Source organism: Sorex fumeus, unplaced genomic scaffold, assembly GCF_029834395.1.
Source record: "Sorex fumeus unplaced genomic scaffold, SorFum_2.1 ptg000048l, whole genome shotgun sequence".
NCBI classification, from domain to species: Eukaryota; Metazoa; Chordata; class Mammalia; order Eulipotyphla; family Soricidae; genus Sorex; species Sorex fumeus.
In genome coordinates, this window is record NW_026606105.1 from 4,652,542 (window position 1) to 4,671,174 (window position 18,633).

The window sequence follows — 18,633 nt, forward strand, 5'->3', positions numbered from 1 at the left end:
GGTCACCTTCCAATAAAGTCCTTCCCATTGTGGTTCTGTCCATGTGCTTCCGCTCTGCCCACTCCCCGCCTCTCCTCCTCCAGGGCCTCCCCAGACGGAGGGCTCGCCAGGCCAGCAGCTTGCAGAATCCTTTCTTCCCCTTTAATGAGGCGGGGCGGCCCGGGGCGGGGGGAGAGGGGATGGTGGGTTGGCCGATCCCGGCTGCCCTGTGGGGCAGGACACGGACCCGGGGCTACGGTGGGCTCGGTGGGCAGTGCTCACACCTCCACAGATCCCGGCGGCCGCAGGTGCTGCTGTAGCAGCTGGACATTGTGCAGGAGTTTCTTCTGGTGGCCGGCCAGGGTGATGCCCAGGGCAGGCAGGTCTCTGCAGAGGTGGAGGGGGAAGGGGTCATGAGGGCACAGTGCTGTCTCCCAGAGCCCCGGCCACCTCCCTCCTTCCGGCTTCCACTTACTCCAGGCTCAGCTGTGCCACGTCCCCGAAGGTGCAGAGGCCGAACTTGGAGAAGTTGTCCTGGTAACACTCCAGGCCGATGGCTGAGAGCCAGGCCTGGGGTGAGTCCAGGGAAGGGAAGTCCAGGGCCATGGGGTTCAGAAGGGCCTGGGAAGGCCTAGGGGGGACCGAGAGGTGCAGGCAGGCAGGTCAAGGTCCCCCTCTTCCATGTGGAATCGCCTCTCCGCCCCCCTCTGCCTTTCCCAGGCTTTGCACCCCCCCCTCGTGCCACACCTGTCCCGGGGTCCCCCGCCAGCCTGCAGAGTGTCCGGTTTGCGGATCATCTTGTCAAAAGCCGCCACCAGCTGGTCAAACTGAGGCCTCTGGGTCCGGTCCTTCTGCCAGGTGTCCAGCATGAGCAGATGCAGTCCCGGAGGACAGCCTGGCGGTGGCGGGAGCCGGAACTCCTGTTCGATGGCACTGAGAACCTGAGGGGGGTTAGAGGAAGGAAGGGGTGAGGGCAGGCGGGTGCTGGAGGCGGGGAGAGTGCCGTCAGGGCTGGGGGGGGCTGGGAATAGTGGGGCAGGAAGTGGGGTGCGGGTGGGGGGCTCCCTCTGTGAGTCGGAGCAGCGTCTTCTGACTGTGGTGCTCGGATTCCTTGGGACTGTCCAAGGAGGCCACAGGTGTAACTGTGTCTACGGGGAGTCATGCATGAGTCTAGGAGGCCGAACAGTAGGACACGCACGGGATGTGGGAGTGCAGGAAGAAAGCAGGTAGAACGTGGGGAAAGGCTGGCGGGCAGCAAGGGGGGGTCATGCAATGGGGGGGGGGGTCCCGACTCACCTCCTGGTCACTCATGTCCCAGTAGGGCCGTTCTCCATAGCTCATTACCTCCCACATCAGTACCCCGAAACTCCAGACGTCGCTGGCGGTCGTGTGTTTCCCGTGGGCAAGCACCTCGGGGGCGGCCCAGCGGAGCATACAGCCCGGGCCCTGGAGCGGGGTCAGGGATAAGCATGGCCAGCCGGGTGGTCAGCACAGCTGGGCACGGCTGCTCAGAGCCTGGTTGCTTGGAACCCTGGATGCTCTGTAACAAGCCTCCAAGCAACCCTGCGGCTGGAACGCTCTGATGCCCACTCAGAGGCCAGGCCCGGGGCTGGGGGTCTGGACCTGGACATTGCTCACGTAGGGGCAGGAGGTGGGGTCCACGGTGTGGCCGGAGGGATCCCAGGAATCCCCCCAGTCCCCTCAGCTCGGGCTCTCAAGTGTCGCCCCCGCCTCTGGTCCAGGTGAGCCCTGTTCCTTTCAACGCCTGATAGGACACCCAGGCTGTCACCCTTCCGGCTCCAGCTCCTTCTACTGCACCCCCTGGAGGACACGGGGTTCCTTGCACCCCCCACCAAGCCGCTGCTCTTACCTGTGGGCTGTGACCGAGCCGGGCCACTTTGCAGACCAGGTGGCTGTTGACCAGCACGCTGTGAGCAGAGAGGGCCCGATGCACGAAGGCCAGGCTGGACAGGTGCCACATGGCGGAGGCCACGCCCCGCTGCATGGCCACCAACTGCAGGCTGCTGAACTGGCCTTCCCGCTGCTGCAGGGACAAGAGCAGGAGAGGTACCACAGTGTCAGCGCTGACGGGGACAGAGGGTGTGGGGATGGGGGGAGGGTCTGGAGTGGACATGGCACAGAGGGCATCACAGGGACTAGAGGGCTTGGAAGGAAGAAGGCGACGCCAGGAGGCGGGTGCAGAAGTAGTGAAGGGTCGGGTCCCCCGGGTGCACTGACCCTGAGGAAGCTGTCCAGGGGACCCAGCTCCATGAGTTCCGTCAGCACCATGAGAGGCCGGCTCTTGGTGACCACACCCTCCAGCCGCAGGACGTTGGGGTGCTGGAACTGGCCCAGCACGGCCGCCTGGCCGAGAAACGCCATCTGCAGGCTCTCAGCTCCTCCTGCCCACAGGGCCCGGATGGCCACTGCCTGCTCCCGCCGGCCTCGCGCCTGCAGGCGGCCCCGACGCACTTCTCCGAAGGAGCCTGGGAGGACGGGGCGGGTGGGCACAGGGTGTGTGTGTGTTGGGGTGAGGGGTGGCCCAGAAGGCCCCGGGCTCCCTGCTGGGCACTGCCCGGCCCTCCATACCTGCCCCGATGACCTCCTCTATCTTGATGTAGGCCGGGTCCACCTCCCGGGCGAACTCGCGGATGGCCTGGCAGGGGTCCTCGTAGGTGGAGGGGTCGATGTAATACTTCACGCCCAGCCCTAGGTGTGGGGCCACACCTCTGAACCTGCACCCTGAGAACCCAGCCTGGTCCTGGGGACCCCCAGCCTCACCCTGCCTGGGATACCCAGCCTAGTCCCGGGGACCCCAGTCTCACCCCACCTGGGATACACAGCCTCGTCCAGGGGATCCCCCAGCCTCACCCAACCTGGGCTACCTAGCCTGGTCCTGGGGACCCCAGCCTCACCCCACCTGGGATGCCCAGCCTGGTCCTGGAACCCCCAGACTCACCCCACCTGGGATACCCAGTCTGGTCCTGGGGACCCCAGCCTCACCCCACCTGGGATACCCAGCCTGGTCCTGGGGACCCCAGCCTCACCCCACCTGGGATGCCCAGCCTGGTCCTGGGGACCCCAGCCTCACCCCACCTGGGATACCCAGCCTGGTCCTGGGGACCCCAGCCTCACCCCACCTGGGATGCCCAGCCTGGTCCTGGGGACCCCAGCCTCACCCCACCTGGGATACCCAGCCTGGTCCTGGGGACCCCAGCCTCACCCCACCTGGGATACCCAGCCTGGTCCTGGGGACCCCAGCCTCACCCCACCTGAGCTACCCAGCCTGGTCCCAGGGATCCTCCAGCCTTATCCCACCTGGGATACCCAGCCTGGTCCCAGGGATCCTCCAGCCTCATCCCACCTGGGCTACCTAGCCTGGTCCTGGGGACCCCAGCCTCACCCCACCTGGGCCACCCAGCCTGGTCCCGGGGACCCCCCAACCCCATCCCACCTGGGCTGCCATACTGCTGCAGGTGCTCCGTGTACCCCGTGCCACGCCGCTTCCTGGGGGACAGATGCAGGCTCTGAGTGACACTCGCTCCCACATCCCCCCTCTCACTTTCCAGGTCCCAGCTGGGGGTGCGGGATGTGGGTTCTTCACAGTGGGGGCAGACGGGGCTGGGAAAGAGGGGATGCTGTGAGGGACTCTGGGTGCGGGCTGGACCTCACCTGTGGAAGACCACTGCCAGCACGGTGATGGCGGCCAGCAGGAGGAAGGCCAAGGCGCCCAGGATGGAGCCGATCACCAGCGAGAGTTTCTCCGGTAGCTGGGTGGACAGCTCCCCTGCGGGACCAGCAGGGTCACAGGGGTGCAGGTCTTGGCGTCCCCTTCCACCCCGCAGACACGGGCTGTCCGCCGCCTGCTCCCCCTGCCTGCCCGGCCCCCCTCACCTTCCGGCAGCGTCTGGAAATAGACTTTCCCCCCGAAGGGGCCGTGGCCAGCTGCGGTCCGCGCCCGCACCTGGAAGCCGTAGATGTGGCCGGGACTCAGCTGCGTCACGGTGGCCGTGTTGGTCTCGCTGGTCAGGGTGAAGGAGTGGGACTCATCCTCTGCCTGGGGGTGGGGGGGGGCACAACCACTCACTCTTGCAGCTCTGAACACCGGGAGCTGCTGCCAGGGACACGTCCACCCTCTGCTGGCCTCTGCCCTCTGCTGTCCACTCTGATCCTGACCTCTGCCTCTCGGGACCCCGCCAGCTCCCAGCAGCCCGCTGGGCCCCCGCACCTGGTCGTAGTAGCGGAGCTGATAATCCAGAATGTTGCCATTGGTGTGGTCGGGCTGCGGCCAGGACACGGTGATGCTGTTGGGTGCGCGGCTCACCTGGTGCACGGCGGGCACTGCAGAGGGCACTGGGGGAAGGGCGAGTCAGGGGGTTTCCGGGCTAGCAGGGGGCAGGTGGGGAGGTGAGGCTCTGGGAGGCAGCTCTCACCTTCGTGGTTGGTGCTGACGTTGATGGCTGCGGCCTGGGGCGCGTCGGGGCTGAGCTCGGATACCCCGTTGACCGCCTGCACCTCCAGGATGTAGGGGATGTGGGCCCGAAGGCCTCCCACCAGTACCCGGCTCTCGGTCAGGCCCCTCTGGCGGGGGTCAAAATGCACCTCATCCCGGCAGCGGTGGCAGGCCCCCGCAGGCCCCTCGGGGCGCCCCCCACACTCCTTGCACACGACGTTGAAGAGCAGGTCTCCGCGGCCGCCCAGCTCCCGCGGCAGACGCCAGTGCAGCATGAGGGCCGAGCCTTGAACCTCGAACCAGAGCTCCCGGGGCGCCGACGGGGGGCCTGGCCAGCCCGGGAGAGAAAAGGAATTGGGGGGTAAGCCCAGGACACAGGGTCACCCCAAACGCAAACTGGACCCCAACCCCAGGTCCCCACCCGTGTCTGGCGACTCACCGGTGCAGGGGGCCTCTGGCGGATCAGAACCCGCCCGGTAGAACCCTGCCAGGCAGGGGCAGACGGGGGCTGCGGGCTCGGGGGCGTGGCTGCGCGCAGGGCACGGGGAGCAGGGGGCATCCCCTGACAGGGCCTTGTACGAGCCCTTGGGGCACGCTGAGGAGCAGAGGAGAGGGAGTCAGGGTCCCCCCATGCCTCTATAAGCAGTGCTCAGTCCCCCACAGACACACACCTACACACCACACATATACAACCACCACACACATCCACATGTACACACACCACCGCACATATACACACAGCCACATGTACATACACCACCATACTTGTATACACCTTCCACCTGCAAACACATGCCACATGTATACACACCACCACACATGCCACATGTACACACAACACATATCATTCCACATGTACATACATCCACATGTACACACATCACCACGCATGCCACAAGTACATAAACCAAACACCACCACACACGTACACACACCCACATGTACATATACCACCACGCACATACACACATACACATGTACATGCGTGCCACATGTGCACACAACATATGCCATCACACATGTACATACACATGCACACACATCATCACACATGCCACACATGTTCACACAACACATATCACTACACATGCAACATGCTAACACATCCACATGTACACACACCACCACACATGGCACATGCACATATACCACACACCACCACACATGTACATACACCCACATGCACAAAGAACACAAATCACCACACATGTATACAAACCACACATGTATTCACATCCATGTGTACACCTACCACCACACATCCCACATGTTCACACGACACAATACACCCCAAACATATAACACACATACCACACACACCATTTATACACACACCATACATACCACACACATACCATACACACACTCCCGTACCACCACACATACCATACATACACAACTCACATCTCACACATACACAACTCACATCTCACACATACACAACTCACATATCTCACACACCTTACACTCCTCACACCTCACATGCCTCACCCCTCACGCACACCACACACCTCACACAGATCACACATACTTCACACATTCCATACCTCACGCACACCACCCCTGCGCACTCTCACTACACACACACACACACATACACACACACCATGCATCCGCACCACACACGTGCATACACTGCACACCCACCACACACCACCAGCCTGCTGCTCCCCCCGACACCCCACCGCCGTGGGCAGGGATCACTGCTGCCTGTGGGCGGGTGCAGCAGCGTTTCCATTGATGGAAAAAGTGAGGTGTGGAGGGGGCGGCCGGCGGCCGGGAAGCAGATGGAGGTGTCTGCCAGGACTGCACGCTCACTCAGTGCCCAGGGCATCTCCCATCCAGCCCGAGAGCAAACGGGCCAAAGGACCCCACCCCCAGATCAGCCTGGAGCTTAGCTCCTTAGGGCTCCCACTTCTCAGTCCTGTGGCTCTGGGGGATGCTCAGGCCTTGCTCTGTAAGTTTCCAGAAGGTTCTGGAAACTTCAGACCTGCTGAGGATAGCCAATAGTTTTCAGGAAAGGAAATGAAGGAAAACAAGAATGCATCCCTAAACCAGCAGATCCCTGATGTTCGGAGAACCATGAAACTTAGGTGTTATGGAGAGGATCAGGTTCCGGAGTAGGGGGCCCCTTGGGGGGTGGCCCCGACTGGAGTCTCACCTTGGCAAGCCTTGTCCCCGTGTGCAGGCTGGTAGCCGGGCCGGCAGCGACAGCCCCCTACAGACACCATCCATTTGCCCTCTCCGTTGCAGTGGAGCCTTGGGGGGCTGCTACCGGCCTGGGGGCCCCCTCCATCCTCCTCTGGCTCTGCATGAGCCACGCAGGTGCCCACGGCGGCCACCAGGGACGCGCCCCCGGCGCCGCTGGCCTGCGTCTCAGGGAAGGAGGCGAAGGCGCGCAGCGCCGACGGGCAGGCGTAGGAGAAGAGTTTGACGGCCACGAGGGCCAAGCAGGCGCCGGTGTCCTGGAAGGCCACGTAGAAGCCACGCTGCGTGAGCGGCCCGAAGCTGCGCTCCTTCACGTTCAGCTGCAGCCCCGCGCGCGGCTCGGCCTCACGCGGCCCCAGCGCCCAGGCGGACGAGGCGGGGAAGCTCTCGTCCGCGGCGATCGTGTCCACCTTGGTCCAGCGTTTGAGATGCCAAGCCGCGGCACTGTCGGGGCCGTCGGGCTCGTCGGCCTGGCGGTAGTAGAGGGTGAAGGTCTCCCGGCACGTGCCCCCCGCCACCCCCAGGCTGGAGCACGCGCGCACCGAGAAGTGCAGGCGGATGTGCGCGCGCTGGGCCCCTCCCCGCTCCACGAAGTGCGTCTGCAGCCAGTTGTCCTGCGTTGTGCCGGGTGGGACCCCTGCCACGTGGCACGCCTCGAAGGTCCGAGTGAGGCGTCGCTGGTCATCCAGAACGCTGACTTCATCCCACTGCAGTGGGAGGACCAGGGAGACAGAAATGATTAATTGCGTGAGTACATGCACGCATCAATGCGTGTATGTGTGTGTGTGTGTGTGTGTGTGTGTGTGTGTGTGTGTGTGTGTGTGCTGTGTAAAGGGCATGAAAGAGGAGACCCAGCTCTGCTACGTTAACGCAAGGTGCACCAGGTGAAATTACCCCAAAGTCCTATCCTTCTGCGGGGCAGGAACAAGGGCGCCCTCCTGAAACACCCCCGCCCCCCTTCTGGTTGGGACCGGGGCCATGGGTTCTGAAGCAGATGGCACTCACCCCACCTGGCGGGTAGGTGAGCCAGCCAATCTCAGATGTCTCCCCAGTGGTGTCCAGCAGTACCTCTGCCCAGGGAGAAGAAGGGCAGCCAGTGGCCCAGACAGCTATTCCCACCAGCACAACAGAACCACCCTCCCGGGTCCAGGGACTAGTTCAGCCAAGAACATGGCTGTCGTCAGATCCCATCTCCCCACTCCCCACTGGTCTGCCTTTTCTCAGTCCTTCCCACCTCTCGCCCTTGGCTGGGAGCAGCTCTCCACACACCCTCCTCCCTTACCTTCCAGAGCCAGCCCCGAGGACGCCAGCACCAGCACCCACAGACTGTGCACCATGCCCGCCACTCTGCTCCCCAAGCGGGCAGTGCTCTCAGCAGCCATGAGGCATCTTCGGGGGTGCCAACATCGCCCTGGCCACCACCCTGCTCCTAGGCGGGGCTGCTGTTTTGCACGGTACTGTAGGGTCACACCTAGGACCAGGAGAGGGTGGTGGCAGGAAATTGTTCCTCCAAAGGCTTCAAAAACCTGCCCCCAATGTCTCCAGATAACTCTCATGCCACCCCAGCACCCACTAGGGAAGGAATCAGTGCAGAAGGTCCCTTGGGGAGAGGGGTAAGGTCATGCACCTGGCCCCTTCTTCCGGAAGACCTGCTAGGTGACGTGACATTCATTGCTCCCGACTCCTTTTCTTGAGCTCTGCAAACCTCACCTTTTCCTGTAATGAGCAATTCCAGTTCTCGCTTCCTTTTCTCTCCTCTCTGCTCCTTCAGCCTCCCTGGAAGGAAGTCAGCAGACACTAATCATTAAAGGCAGATGGGAGGGGCTGGAGTGATAGTACAGCAGGTTGGGCGTTTGCCTTGCAGTCGGCCGACCCAGGTTCGATCCCTGGCATCTCATATGGTCCCCCGAGCACTGTGTGCAGTAATTCCTGAGTGGAGAGTCAGGAGTAATCCCTGAGCATCGCCGGGTGTGACTCTCCCCCCCCCCCCAAGGAAAAAAAAAACAGCAGATGGGCTAGAAAGGATGCCACAATTACCCCCACCGTCTCTCTCAGCCTGGAGCACTTCAGAGGAGCAGTGGAAGGAGAGGGCCCCCCCAAAAAGAGACATGAAGGGGGATGGCAGAGCTTGTGGGTGAACAGACACAAAAGGAAGCCAGTAGAAACTGGAGAGGAGCGAGCACTGTGGAGCTGGGCACTCTGGAGGTGGGTCGGGCACATCTACATGTTGTTGGCAGTGAGGGACACCTTTCCTCTGGTGCACACATAAACAAACATGCACCTTCGGATATACCAAGTGATGCTGTTCTTTTGCTCTCAAGTCAAGGAAAGTCACAGACACCATCGGATGTGCCTTTTGAGATTAATCCTTCCTGGGTAGGGAGGTCAGAGCCATCAGATGCATCTCACTGTGCCCCCATGATGAAGAGTTCAAACTGGCTCTCTTGCAAGGGCACCTGGCAATGTGTAGCCAATGGCATCTAAGAATCTGGCCACGGGGTACCACGAGGTTGGGCCCTCTGTGCAAAGATGTGAACAAGAATACTATTACAGACTTGTTTGTGAGTGAAAAAGATTAAAGGTCATTTAATCTCCAGGGAGAGAGTTAAAAAGTTATGGCACAAGGGGCCAAGTAATAATACAGAGGGCAGGGCTCCTTCCTTGCACATGGTCAACCAGGGTTCTATCCCTGGTATCCCATATGGTTCTCTGAGCACTGCCAGGAGTGATCCATGAGCACAGAGTTAGGAGTAAGCCCTGAGCACCACCAGGGGCCCAGAAAACTTTCTAAAAAACATGTTTGGCACAACTTAAAGAAACATTTTATTCTGTATATTGTCATTAGGCTGAGCTGAAAATCATTTCCAAGTATAAGCAGTTGAGTCCAGAAGAACACGGACATATAAGTGTCAGGATGTTGAGGAAGGAAGAGGAGGGGAGTTAGTGTAGGGGTGACCTACCTTCTCTGTAATCGCTTTAGTTTTTATATTTTTAAAATCTTGCATTCACTATCTTTCCAGCCAAAACATCAACTAGAAGCTCACCACCCACCCCCATCCCCGCACCCTGCCCAGTGCTAGGGATTGAACCTAGAACCTCACACATGTGAAGTATAAGCTCTACTACTGAGCCGCGTCCCCAGACCTAGCATTTCCTTTATAGCTATACACAGAAACTGCCTAGTAAGATGAATCAAAACCAGGTTCACGCCAAACCCTCCACATCAAGCGTCCCCGGCCTTCAGAAGCACAGGAATAGGAAAGATGGTGGCCTCCATGACCGCCAGGAAAAACGGGCTCACAGAGACCTATAACTCATTGGCCTATACTAGATACAAATCTCTCTTTCTGAGTCCCCCACATCTGGGAGCCACATGGGCAAGAATAGTAGATTCCATTTACTTCTGTTGAAAAGTAAATAAGAAATATATTGCTCAAAAGACAGGAGAGTTAAAAAAAATCACAGTTGGATCCTGCCGGTTCCTGGGTATCTCTGACACTATTCCACACATCTCTGACAGAAGCAGAAATCACATTAAGAAACTATAATTAGCTGATACATACGAACATCATCACTAGATTCATCCTGACTTTTTTTTTGTTTGTTTGTTTTGGGTGACACTGGCTCTACTGAAGGTGAAGCTCTCAGTGGGTTTGTCCGTGGGGTTCTCTTGGAGAGACTGGCGGTGTACAGACTCCATGTACATCTGGATAAGCTGATGTGCACTGCTATATGCCAAGGAGCCACTGAAATGCACTTCTCATGTCTCTATAACCCTCTCTGGGAAATAGTGTTTTGCACATGGAGGCATGGAAGAAGCGTCTCCAACTATTAATGTCATTGTTTCTTTCTGATGTACAAGACAAATAATCAAGGGGGTGAAACAGTACACAAGCTGGATGAATTTTTTTTTGAAACAGGTACATTGTCAACTTATCTAATCTATATCCCAATAAGGGGTTGGAGCGATAGCACAGTGGGTAGGGCGTTTGCCTTACAAGCGGCCAACATGGCTGACCCGAGTTCGATTCCTCCACCCCTCTCGGAATGTCCAGCAAGCTACAGAGAGTATCTTGCCCACACTGCAAAGCCTGGCAAGCTACCTGTGACGTATTCGATATGCCAAACACAGTAACAAGTCTCACAATGTTACTGGGCCCGCTTGAGCAAATCGATGAACAACGGGAGGACAGTGACAGTGATCCCAATAAAACCAAGAAAAAGCATTTCCATGTGGCAAATTGTTATTAAGAAATAGAAATTCTTGCCAAAGCTATTGCCAATCCTAATGAAAACACTTCCTTGATTAAATAAATGCGTCAAAAAAGAGGAAGATTGTGAGGTAAAAGTGTGGCACCATCACCGTGGTGACCTATGTCCTGGAGTCATTCATGTGGGATGGATACCCCAGCTCTTGATGCCTTGGCAGACCAGAGTGGGCAGATTCTGACCAGCGCTGGAGTCTTAGAACACTGATATCAAGAAGAAAAAATGCCTACCACAAAAAATCTTGGAACCATGAAGGCTATTATGCCATTATCCGAGCAGATATTCTTTAAAATAGCCTCTTTCAGTCCAAATGTGGATTCTGGAGTCTGCATAAAGACAGAACTCTAAGCACTGTTTCTTCCTAAACATCCGATACAAATAACCATGGGGGTGGAACAGTACAGAATTGGGATGACCTTTGTTTTGAGAAACAGAAAACAAAAATGAAGCCATGTAGTATGGATAGTTATCAGGTATACCATATAGAACTTTCTAGAAGATGCGGAAAAGTGAAGTATTTGCTTGGATAACCTGCAATACAATAGCAAAAGATGGTTGTGAGTGCAACAGAGTGGGCATGCATCATCTTAGCATGCATCGATGACAATATGAAGCTGGACTCATTCCAGAGGATCCAGAAATGGGCAAAAGCAATTACAAAAATGTATTGAAACATTTCTTCCATTATCAAGAGGAGTCAGGAAGGAAAAATACATGGCAATACTGCACGTGAACTGCATTTTTAGAAATTAAAAAAATTAAAATTTGGTAGGGGCAGGGAGTCATATCTGGCAGTGCTCAGGGCTTACTCCTAGACTTTGTGCTCAGGGATCATTTCTGACTGTGCTTGCAGGACTGTATGGGGTGCAGGGATCGAACCCAGCTAAGCCCCATTCAAGGCCAGCACTCCGACTGCTATATTATCTCTGCAGCCCTATGGTTTTTCAAAAAATTTTACTAAGACCAAAGGTAGTCATTAAAACGAAATGGTGGGGGGCTGGAGCGATAGCACAGCGGGTAGGGCATTTGCCTTGCACGCGGCCGACCTGGGTTCGATTCCCAGCATCCCATAAGGTTTCCTGAGCACCGCCAGGAGTGATTCCTGAGTGCATGAGCCAAGAGGAATCCCTGTGCATCTCCAGGTGTGACCCAAAAAGCAAAAAAAAAAAAAAATGGTGGGGGCTTTTACTGCACCCAAAAGTGTCCCTTTGCTTTGGGGTGAAACCAGGTTGCTTTGAGATTCAGTTGCAGAAGACTGAATGTAGAAACAAATTTCAGGGTGAGAAGGGGTGTAGCCAAAGGACACTGGGAAGCAAGGTCAGTTCTTACTTATTAAACAAACTAAATACATCCAAGACCTTTTCTTTACTATATGAAGAGTCTCAATTGCAAGAATGAATGTATAGAAAGAGGAAATTCTAATAAGATGGGGAGTACATTGCTGTCAGCCAATTTCTCCCTCCTTCAGGAAAGCTTCAAAGGCAGAAATATAGGCGACAAGAACACCGTAGCTCTATCGACTCCTGCCTGGAATACTAACACGCAGAGCTTGGAAGGTGACGCGTCAATGAGCATCCCAAGGCTGACATGTGTGGGACCTCTTTCTGCATTCCAAGTTCCAAGTGTCAAGCACAGCCGGCACACCACGCAGAGAACCAATGACCCTCTTCAAAGCCAGGTCCCTCTGTCCTCGCCCTTGTGGCTGGCTGGAGAGTCCCCTGGCTTCTCCAACTTATGAAAGAAATTCCGGGTTGAGAAATCTAACCCCAGGAGGAGCAGAAAATGCTTTTCCTCAATCAGGAAAACATTCAAATTTCAGATGGGTACATGGTTTTAAAAATATAAACCACTAAAGCAGCAGAAATGCGTACGCACTGAGACAACTCAGAAAATGACACTGATTAGAGAAAGTTTCCTGGGACAGAAATTGTACATTCTATGACTTCCAGTTCTTTCTCAGCTCCTTCTATGGATAGAACATTTTATGTCCCTTCGCTACAGCAAAGATACCTCTACATTTCTTGGTTTTGCAAAAACACCGGCTTCTTAGCATTGGGATCATATTTTGTTTCCAGAAACCAGCAAAGATGAAAGAAGTGTAGAATCTTCGCTTCTAAAGCAAAGATTATGAGTTCAGTTAGCTATAAAAAGGAAATGCTTTTCAAAATAAAGAGGAGCAAATCTGTGAAATTAAAAAAAAATATTAGCTGGAATCAAATTACAGTGTTACCCGTGGTAATCTTATGACCAAACTAAGTTGACATACTATGCTATATTCAGCCTGGTTCACAAAGTGAATTTTTAAAAGCTAAATAATAGAAGCCAAAGACGCTTGCAGAAAGAAATAGCAGGAGATATATTGGGCCATTAAAATTGGTTATTGTGGGAGGCAGAAAGGAAGGAGGTAGGTGGAGGGGGGTGCTATTAACTTTGTCTTAACACAGATTTGAATTGTTTTCCTCTTTACAATAAGAACATCTTATTTTTATAAGTAAACACACCCTCAGGGCTGGGGCAACGGGTTGAAGTACATGCTTTGTATGTGGAAACCCCAGGTTCAAACCTCAGCCCTGCACGGTCTCCTGAGCACCTCTCGTAGGTGGGGGGGCAGGGTAAGGGGATGAAGAAAATCAAACACAAACCTACCACAATCTCAAAATGATAATCTAATTCAGAGAGAGAGAGAGAGAGAGAGAGAGAGAGAGAAGACTTAAAACTCAGACTAGAACATGCAAAATCTATATTTACAGATATCATTTTTAAAAGATCATTTTCCTCCAAAAATTTCTAGAAGGGATAACGGGTTAAACAGGAAAGCTGGGATGGAAATGGAGGAGCTGGGAAGGAAGGAAGGAAGGAAGGAAGGAAGGAAGGAAGGAAGGAAGGAAGGAAAGGCAACCACAGAAGCCAAAATAACTTTGATCCCTGGATTTTCTTGAAGCTTCTCTCAGGACCCCCAAAGGCTGCCACTGATCACGGCACGCTTCTCCCACAAAACGTCACAAAAACCTCAGGACTGAGACTCCACAGGGAGAAAGAAGGCCCAGCTGCAGGGGCTGGGTGACGGGGCAGGGGAGGGCCTGAGGGCAGAATCAGCTCTGCTGCTGTCACACCTGTTACACGGGGTCCGTGGGGGGAGGGATCAGAGTCACAGGCCTGTCCTCCATCCTGTTCTGCAGCTGCTCAACGCCCAGGAAATTCCAGGTTAATCCATGCTGGGCTCAGAGCTACCGTCTCTACCCTTTAATCTCCCCTGACTGAGTCCCAGCCTCCGCCGCCGTGAGAGGGACCCCATTCCCTGTCCTTAAGAGTCCTCCACACCAGACAGGGAGGAGCTGGCTGTCCTCCAGGGCTTCGCAGTCTGGCTGCCCGGGCTGGAGAAGCCACCATGCGGATGACCTGGCACAGGAGCAATCCCTGGAGGCCCCTGGGGTCCTGAGCACATCCTCAGGCGCACGTAGAGGCAGACGAACGTGCCTCCCACTCCCTGGCAGGGGAGAGGTAGGGAGGACGCTCTTAGCATGCAGGCCGTGTCTGGGTCTAGCCAGCCGGATCTGAGGAGGAGTCATGACTGGGCAGATGCCGGGCTCAGAAAAGGGCACAGAAGGGTGGAGCAGTGGGTAACGCAGGTGGGGGACCCACGAAGAAAGGCACGAGTGCCGGGAAGATGCTGATGTAAGGAAGCATGGGAGTGTGGATGAGGTGAGGCGGATATGCAGAGAAGGGCGTGTGCGTGCATGCGTGTGTGTGTGTGTGTGTGTGTGTGTGTGTGTGAAGGGTGAGAGATCATGATATTTGAGTCCCGAGTGTGTGTCAAAGCTGGTCTGGTGTGTGAACTGAGTGTGTTTAAGAGACGGTTGTGCACGAAACTGTGAGATCGTGTGTGTGAGAGAGATGAGAGTATGCACTTCTGTGAGTCATGTAAACTGTGTGTACTGAGGATGTGTGAGAGAGACGGATGTGTGTCTGGGAGATGAGTGTGTGTGCAACGACGCATTTGTGCGGAGGGCGGATGTGTAGTCAGTGTGAGATGAGTGTGAGATGGGTGTGAGACGAGTGTCAGTGTGTGTGTGTGTGTGTGTGAGAGAGAGAGAGACAGGAGTGTCTGAGAGAAGAATGCGTGTCCCTGTGACAGTGATGGACACGTGTGAGATGAATGTGAGTGAGGCGAACGACAGCGAGTGTACGTGAATGTTGGTGTGTGTGATGAAAGGTGTGAAGTGAATGTGAGAGAGAAAATGAAAGCGTGTGTGAGAGAGAGGAGTGTGTACAGTGGTGCGTTGCGAGATGAGTGTGTGTGTGTGTGTGTGTGAGAGAGAGTGTGTGAGACGAATGTGGTGAGAGAGAAGAGTGCGCGCGCGTGCAGAGGAGGCGCGGTAACCGTCGGTGTGGAGCTGAGGATGTGAGAGGAGCGTGCGTGTCCGTGTATGTTAGTGCGGAACATGTGAAGTGAAGGTGACTGAGATTAGCATGCGTGAGCGATAAGGGTGTGTATGTGAGCGTTGAATGTGCACGTGAGAGAGAGAGAGGAGCGTGCGTGCAACGTGAGTGTGTGAGAGTGTGTATGCGTGCGTGCGTGCGTGCGTGTGTGTGTGTGTGTGTGTGTGTGTGTGTGTGTCCAATCAGCAGGGCAGGGCTGCAGAGTGAAGATGCGGACGGCAGCCTCCCAGCCCTCGGCGTCTGTGCCCACTCTGCCATCAACCTGCTGCCTCCCCTCTTGAACCGCACAGACCTGGGAGGGCAGAGAAGAGGGGGCCTGAGGGGGGGTCCACCCCTCCAATCCCAGCCCCACCTTGCACCTAGGGGGAGTCAGGTGCCAGCGGGACGGTAGGAGGCAGGGTGGTGGGTGAGGAGTCTGAGCCAGGTCCTGTCCTTCCTCAGCTCCGGTCGTCACTGCCTGTTGCTCCTCAGCGCTCGGGTGACACAGCAAACCATCCTCTCGTGCCCTGAATGCCCAATGGGCTCCAAAGGAGTCCGTTCCTGGCCACTCCGCACTCCCACTCACAGCCTCCGAGGCATAGGCCGGGGGCCAGGGAAGAGCCTGGGGGTCCCCCACTAAGCCTCTGGAGCAGGCCTACTCCCCCCCCCCCCAAGCCCTTCCCTTCCCTTCCCTGCTGGAGCCCAGTCCCCGCAGGTGGAGGCCAGGGGAACTGACTGGGAACAGGCCTGGCTGCTTCTCTCCGTGGGCACTGCCAGGGACATTACCACATCGCCTCTGCTGGGCCCATGCCAGCTCCCCCGGGGGATAGGAGGAGAGTGCCAGACAGCCAGGGCTGCTGGGTGGGGCGTGGGGCAAGGCAGGGCCCAGCACCCAGATGTAGGAGGGGTGGAGCTGGGGGCAGGGGAGCAACAGACAGTGGCTGCATTTGGGGATCAGGGCTGGGGGGCATCCACCTTCTCTCTGCACCCCAAAAGCTTCAATCACCAGGCGAGGGTGCAGGACAACTGGAGGTGTTTTGGGGGGGGGAGAGGCGGATGTGGGGTCCCTCCCTCCGCGACCCTCCCGGCTCACTGCGGTGGGAGACAGATCATGGGAACTGTGTTATGGGGGATGGCGGGGACCCCCATGTCAGGACCCTCAAGGGAAGAGGTGAGGCACGGTGATGGGGTGTCAGTGATGGGGCTCTCAGGGGGGCGGGGTGGGAAGCCAGTGGAGTTCCGAACCCCTCAGAGCGACTCGGCACTCTCCCAGGAGCATCCCCCCCCAGCCCGGGATCGCGGGGGGCCCTGTCTGGAGGGCTCCCCCCACCCCGACTTCGGCACCCTCAGTTGCTCCGTCCCTCTGCGCCCCGACGCACGGCCGCCAACTCGCGCCTCCCTCCCTGGTGCTCACCTTCCCGCCGGCCGGCTCCGCAGGTCTGCGCGCCCCGAGACCCCCCGATCCTTGCCGGGCTCCGGGCACCCGCTCGGCGCCTCTCTGGGATTCCGGGGCGCCGGGGTGGCCCTGGAGGCGGGGCGCGCGGGGGTGCGGGGCCGCGTCGCGCTCGCCGTGGCCACGCAGGGTCGCGGGTCCCTTCGCCGGGCTGGGGCGCGCGGGCGGCGGCTGGATGCAGGCGCCCGGCCCGCCCCCTCGGTCCCTCCCGCCCGGCCCGCCCCCTCCGGCCCCTCCGGCCGCGCTCCCGCTGCCTCTTCCGGGGAGCGAGCCGCACCCCAACCCCCAGCCTCGGCGGCGCGGGGCGCGGGGGCGCTGGGGCGGCGGCCGCGGTGGGGGGGGGAGGAGGGGGCGCGCGGGCCCCCGGGGGTGCGGGCCCGGAGATGGGGGTGGGGGGCGGGCAACCGCACGCGGGAGCTCGGACCGGCGGAGCCCCCCCTCCACCCCCGGGGAAGGAGGGGTGCGGCGCGGCGGGGCGGGGGGCGGGCTGCACCCCCTCCCTGTTCTGCGCTTTGGGCTCCAACTCTGGCAACTCAACCCCGCGGTTTCGGTACCCACTCAGGCTTCAACTCAGGTGGGCGTGAGCTCCGGGGAGCGACACACGCAGAGGGAGGCAGAGGCAGGGGTGGGGAGTGGGGAGTGGCGGGGGGGGGGAGACTAACCGGGAGATCGCGGGGGGCCGGGGATGGAGAGGCGGCGGGGAGAGGGGCGTCGGGGCGGGGCGACGCCTCCCAGCCCGCCTGCAAACTCTGCTCCCTCTCGGGGGCGCGGGGTGGGGGGCTTGCAGCTGGCGCTGCGCGGGGGCTTCGGACGCCCCCTCCGATCCCACACCTTCCCCACCCCCCACCCGCACCCAACGCTTCCGGCGCTGCAGGAGACCCGGTTCCGAACGGCCAAGTCCACAAAGTCCGGGCCTGGCTCCCAGCGCGCGCGGGCAAGTTGCAGCATCTCTCGGGGGCCGCCTCCCCTGCCCGCCCCCAGAAAGCCGCCTCGCCCGCGGCAGGACAGACAGTCCCCGGGGCGCCCCGCGGGTACCCGAAGGCCGGGGTTGAGGGTCGCCAGGGGGGACCGCCCCGGGAAAACGTTGCCGCCCACCTCTCACCTCTCCCCCCGCCCCACATCGGGGGGGGCTGGATCAGGGGGTCTATTGTTCGGGCCTCCCGGCCGCGAGGTGTTGCTACCACCTGCTGGTCCTTTCCAGGAACGCAGGCCTCGGGTGGGCTGTGGCTCGGGGCCGGTGCCCCCACCGCTCCTGCCCACCCGCTTCTCCCGCTCCCTTCATTCCTTCTGGAAGGTTTTTGGCTCTGCAAAAGCGCCGGGTGCCAAGGGGGCCCATGCACGCCGGTCCTTGAGGCGCAGTCGGAAACCAGGGAAAATTGTGAAAGAGATCCGTGGAGCCCCAAGCTCAATGAGCAAAACAATGAAACTCATTAAGAGGCACCTGGGAGAAACTATCAGGCGTTCAAGGAATCGCCTGGCAGCCGAGGGATGTTGAATGATTTTGCTCGTGGACCTCATTAATAAGTTCGTTTGCACGGAGAGTCTCTAACTCCGTTTGCACGGAGGGGCTAACTCTGGCGTTCTCTTTTGCTCGGAAACTCGCTGAATGTCTTTGCCCAGAGCTGTTTTGTCCAAGGCTTTGCAAAGATTTTCCTGGAGAAATCGGAATTGACGTTGTGTAGGTCTTATATAACCATCATCCTAGCAACATGGCTGATTCCCTGAAAACTATGGGAATGCAATGATGGGTCAAGGCTTTTTTCCAAAGCGCGTCTTTGAATCATCTGAAAACGGAAGTATCCACAAAAACCCCAAATTAGGAGCTTCTTTATTTAACATACCTAAAAATCCC

The 18,633-nt window shown here is 57.9% G+C and overlaps 1 protein-coding gene across 2 annotated transcripts; it reads right to left on the minus strand.

Annotated features, from left to right (window-relative positions):
* Nucleotides 1-240: 240 nt before the first annotated feature.
* EPHB6 (EPH receptor B6) lies at nt 241-17,130 on the minus strand. 2 transcript variants are annotated; one of them, XM_056123897.1, is made up of 19 exons: nt 16,743-17,012; nt 8,351-8,416; nt 7,923-8,111; nt 7,646-7,710; nt 7,183-7,347; nt 6,594-7,110; nt 4,872-5,027; nt 4,413-4,760; nt 4,208-4,332; nt 3,874-4,036; nt 3,652-3,766; nt 3,434-3,486; nt 2,569-2,688; nt 2,218-2,465; nt 1,850-2,023; nt 1,276-1,425; nt 727-920; nt 455-610; nt 241-366 (listed from the first exon to the last, which is right to left on the minus strand). In XM_056123897.1, the coding sequence occupies exons 3-19, from the start codon at nt 8,020-8,022 to the stop codon at nt 258-260; spliced, it is 2,958 nt and encodes a 985-aa protein (XP_055979872.1). In that variant the 5' UTR covers nt 8,023-8,111; nt 8,351-8,416; nt 16,743-17,012; the 3' UTR covers nt 241-257. The 2 variants fall into 2 exon arrangements, with proteins under 2 accessions (XP_055979872.1, XP_055979871.1); XM_056123896.1 differs by having other exon boundaries at nt 6,594-7,347; nt 16,743-17,130.
* Nucleotides 17,131-18,633: the final 1,503 nt, after the last annotated feature.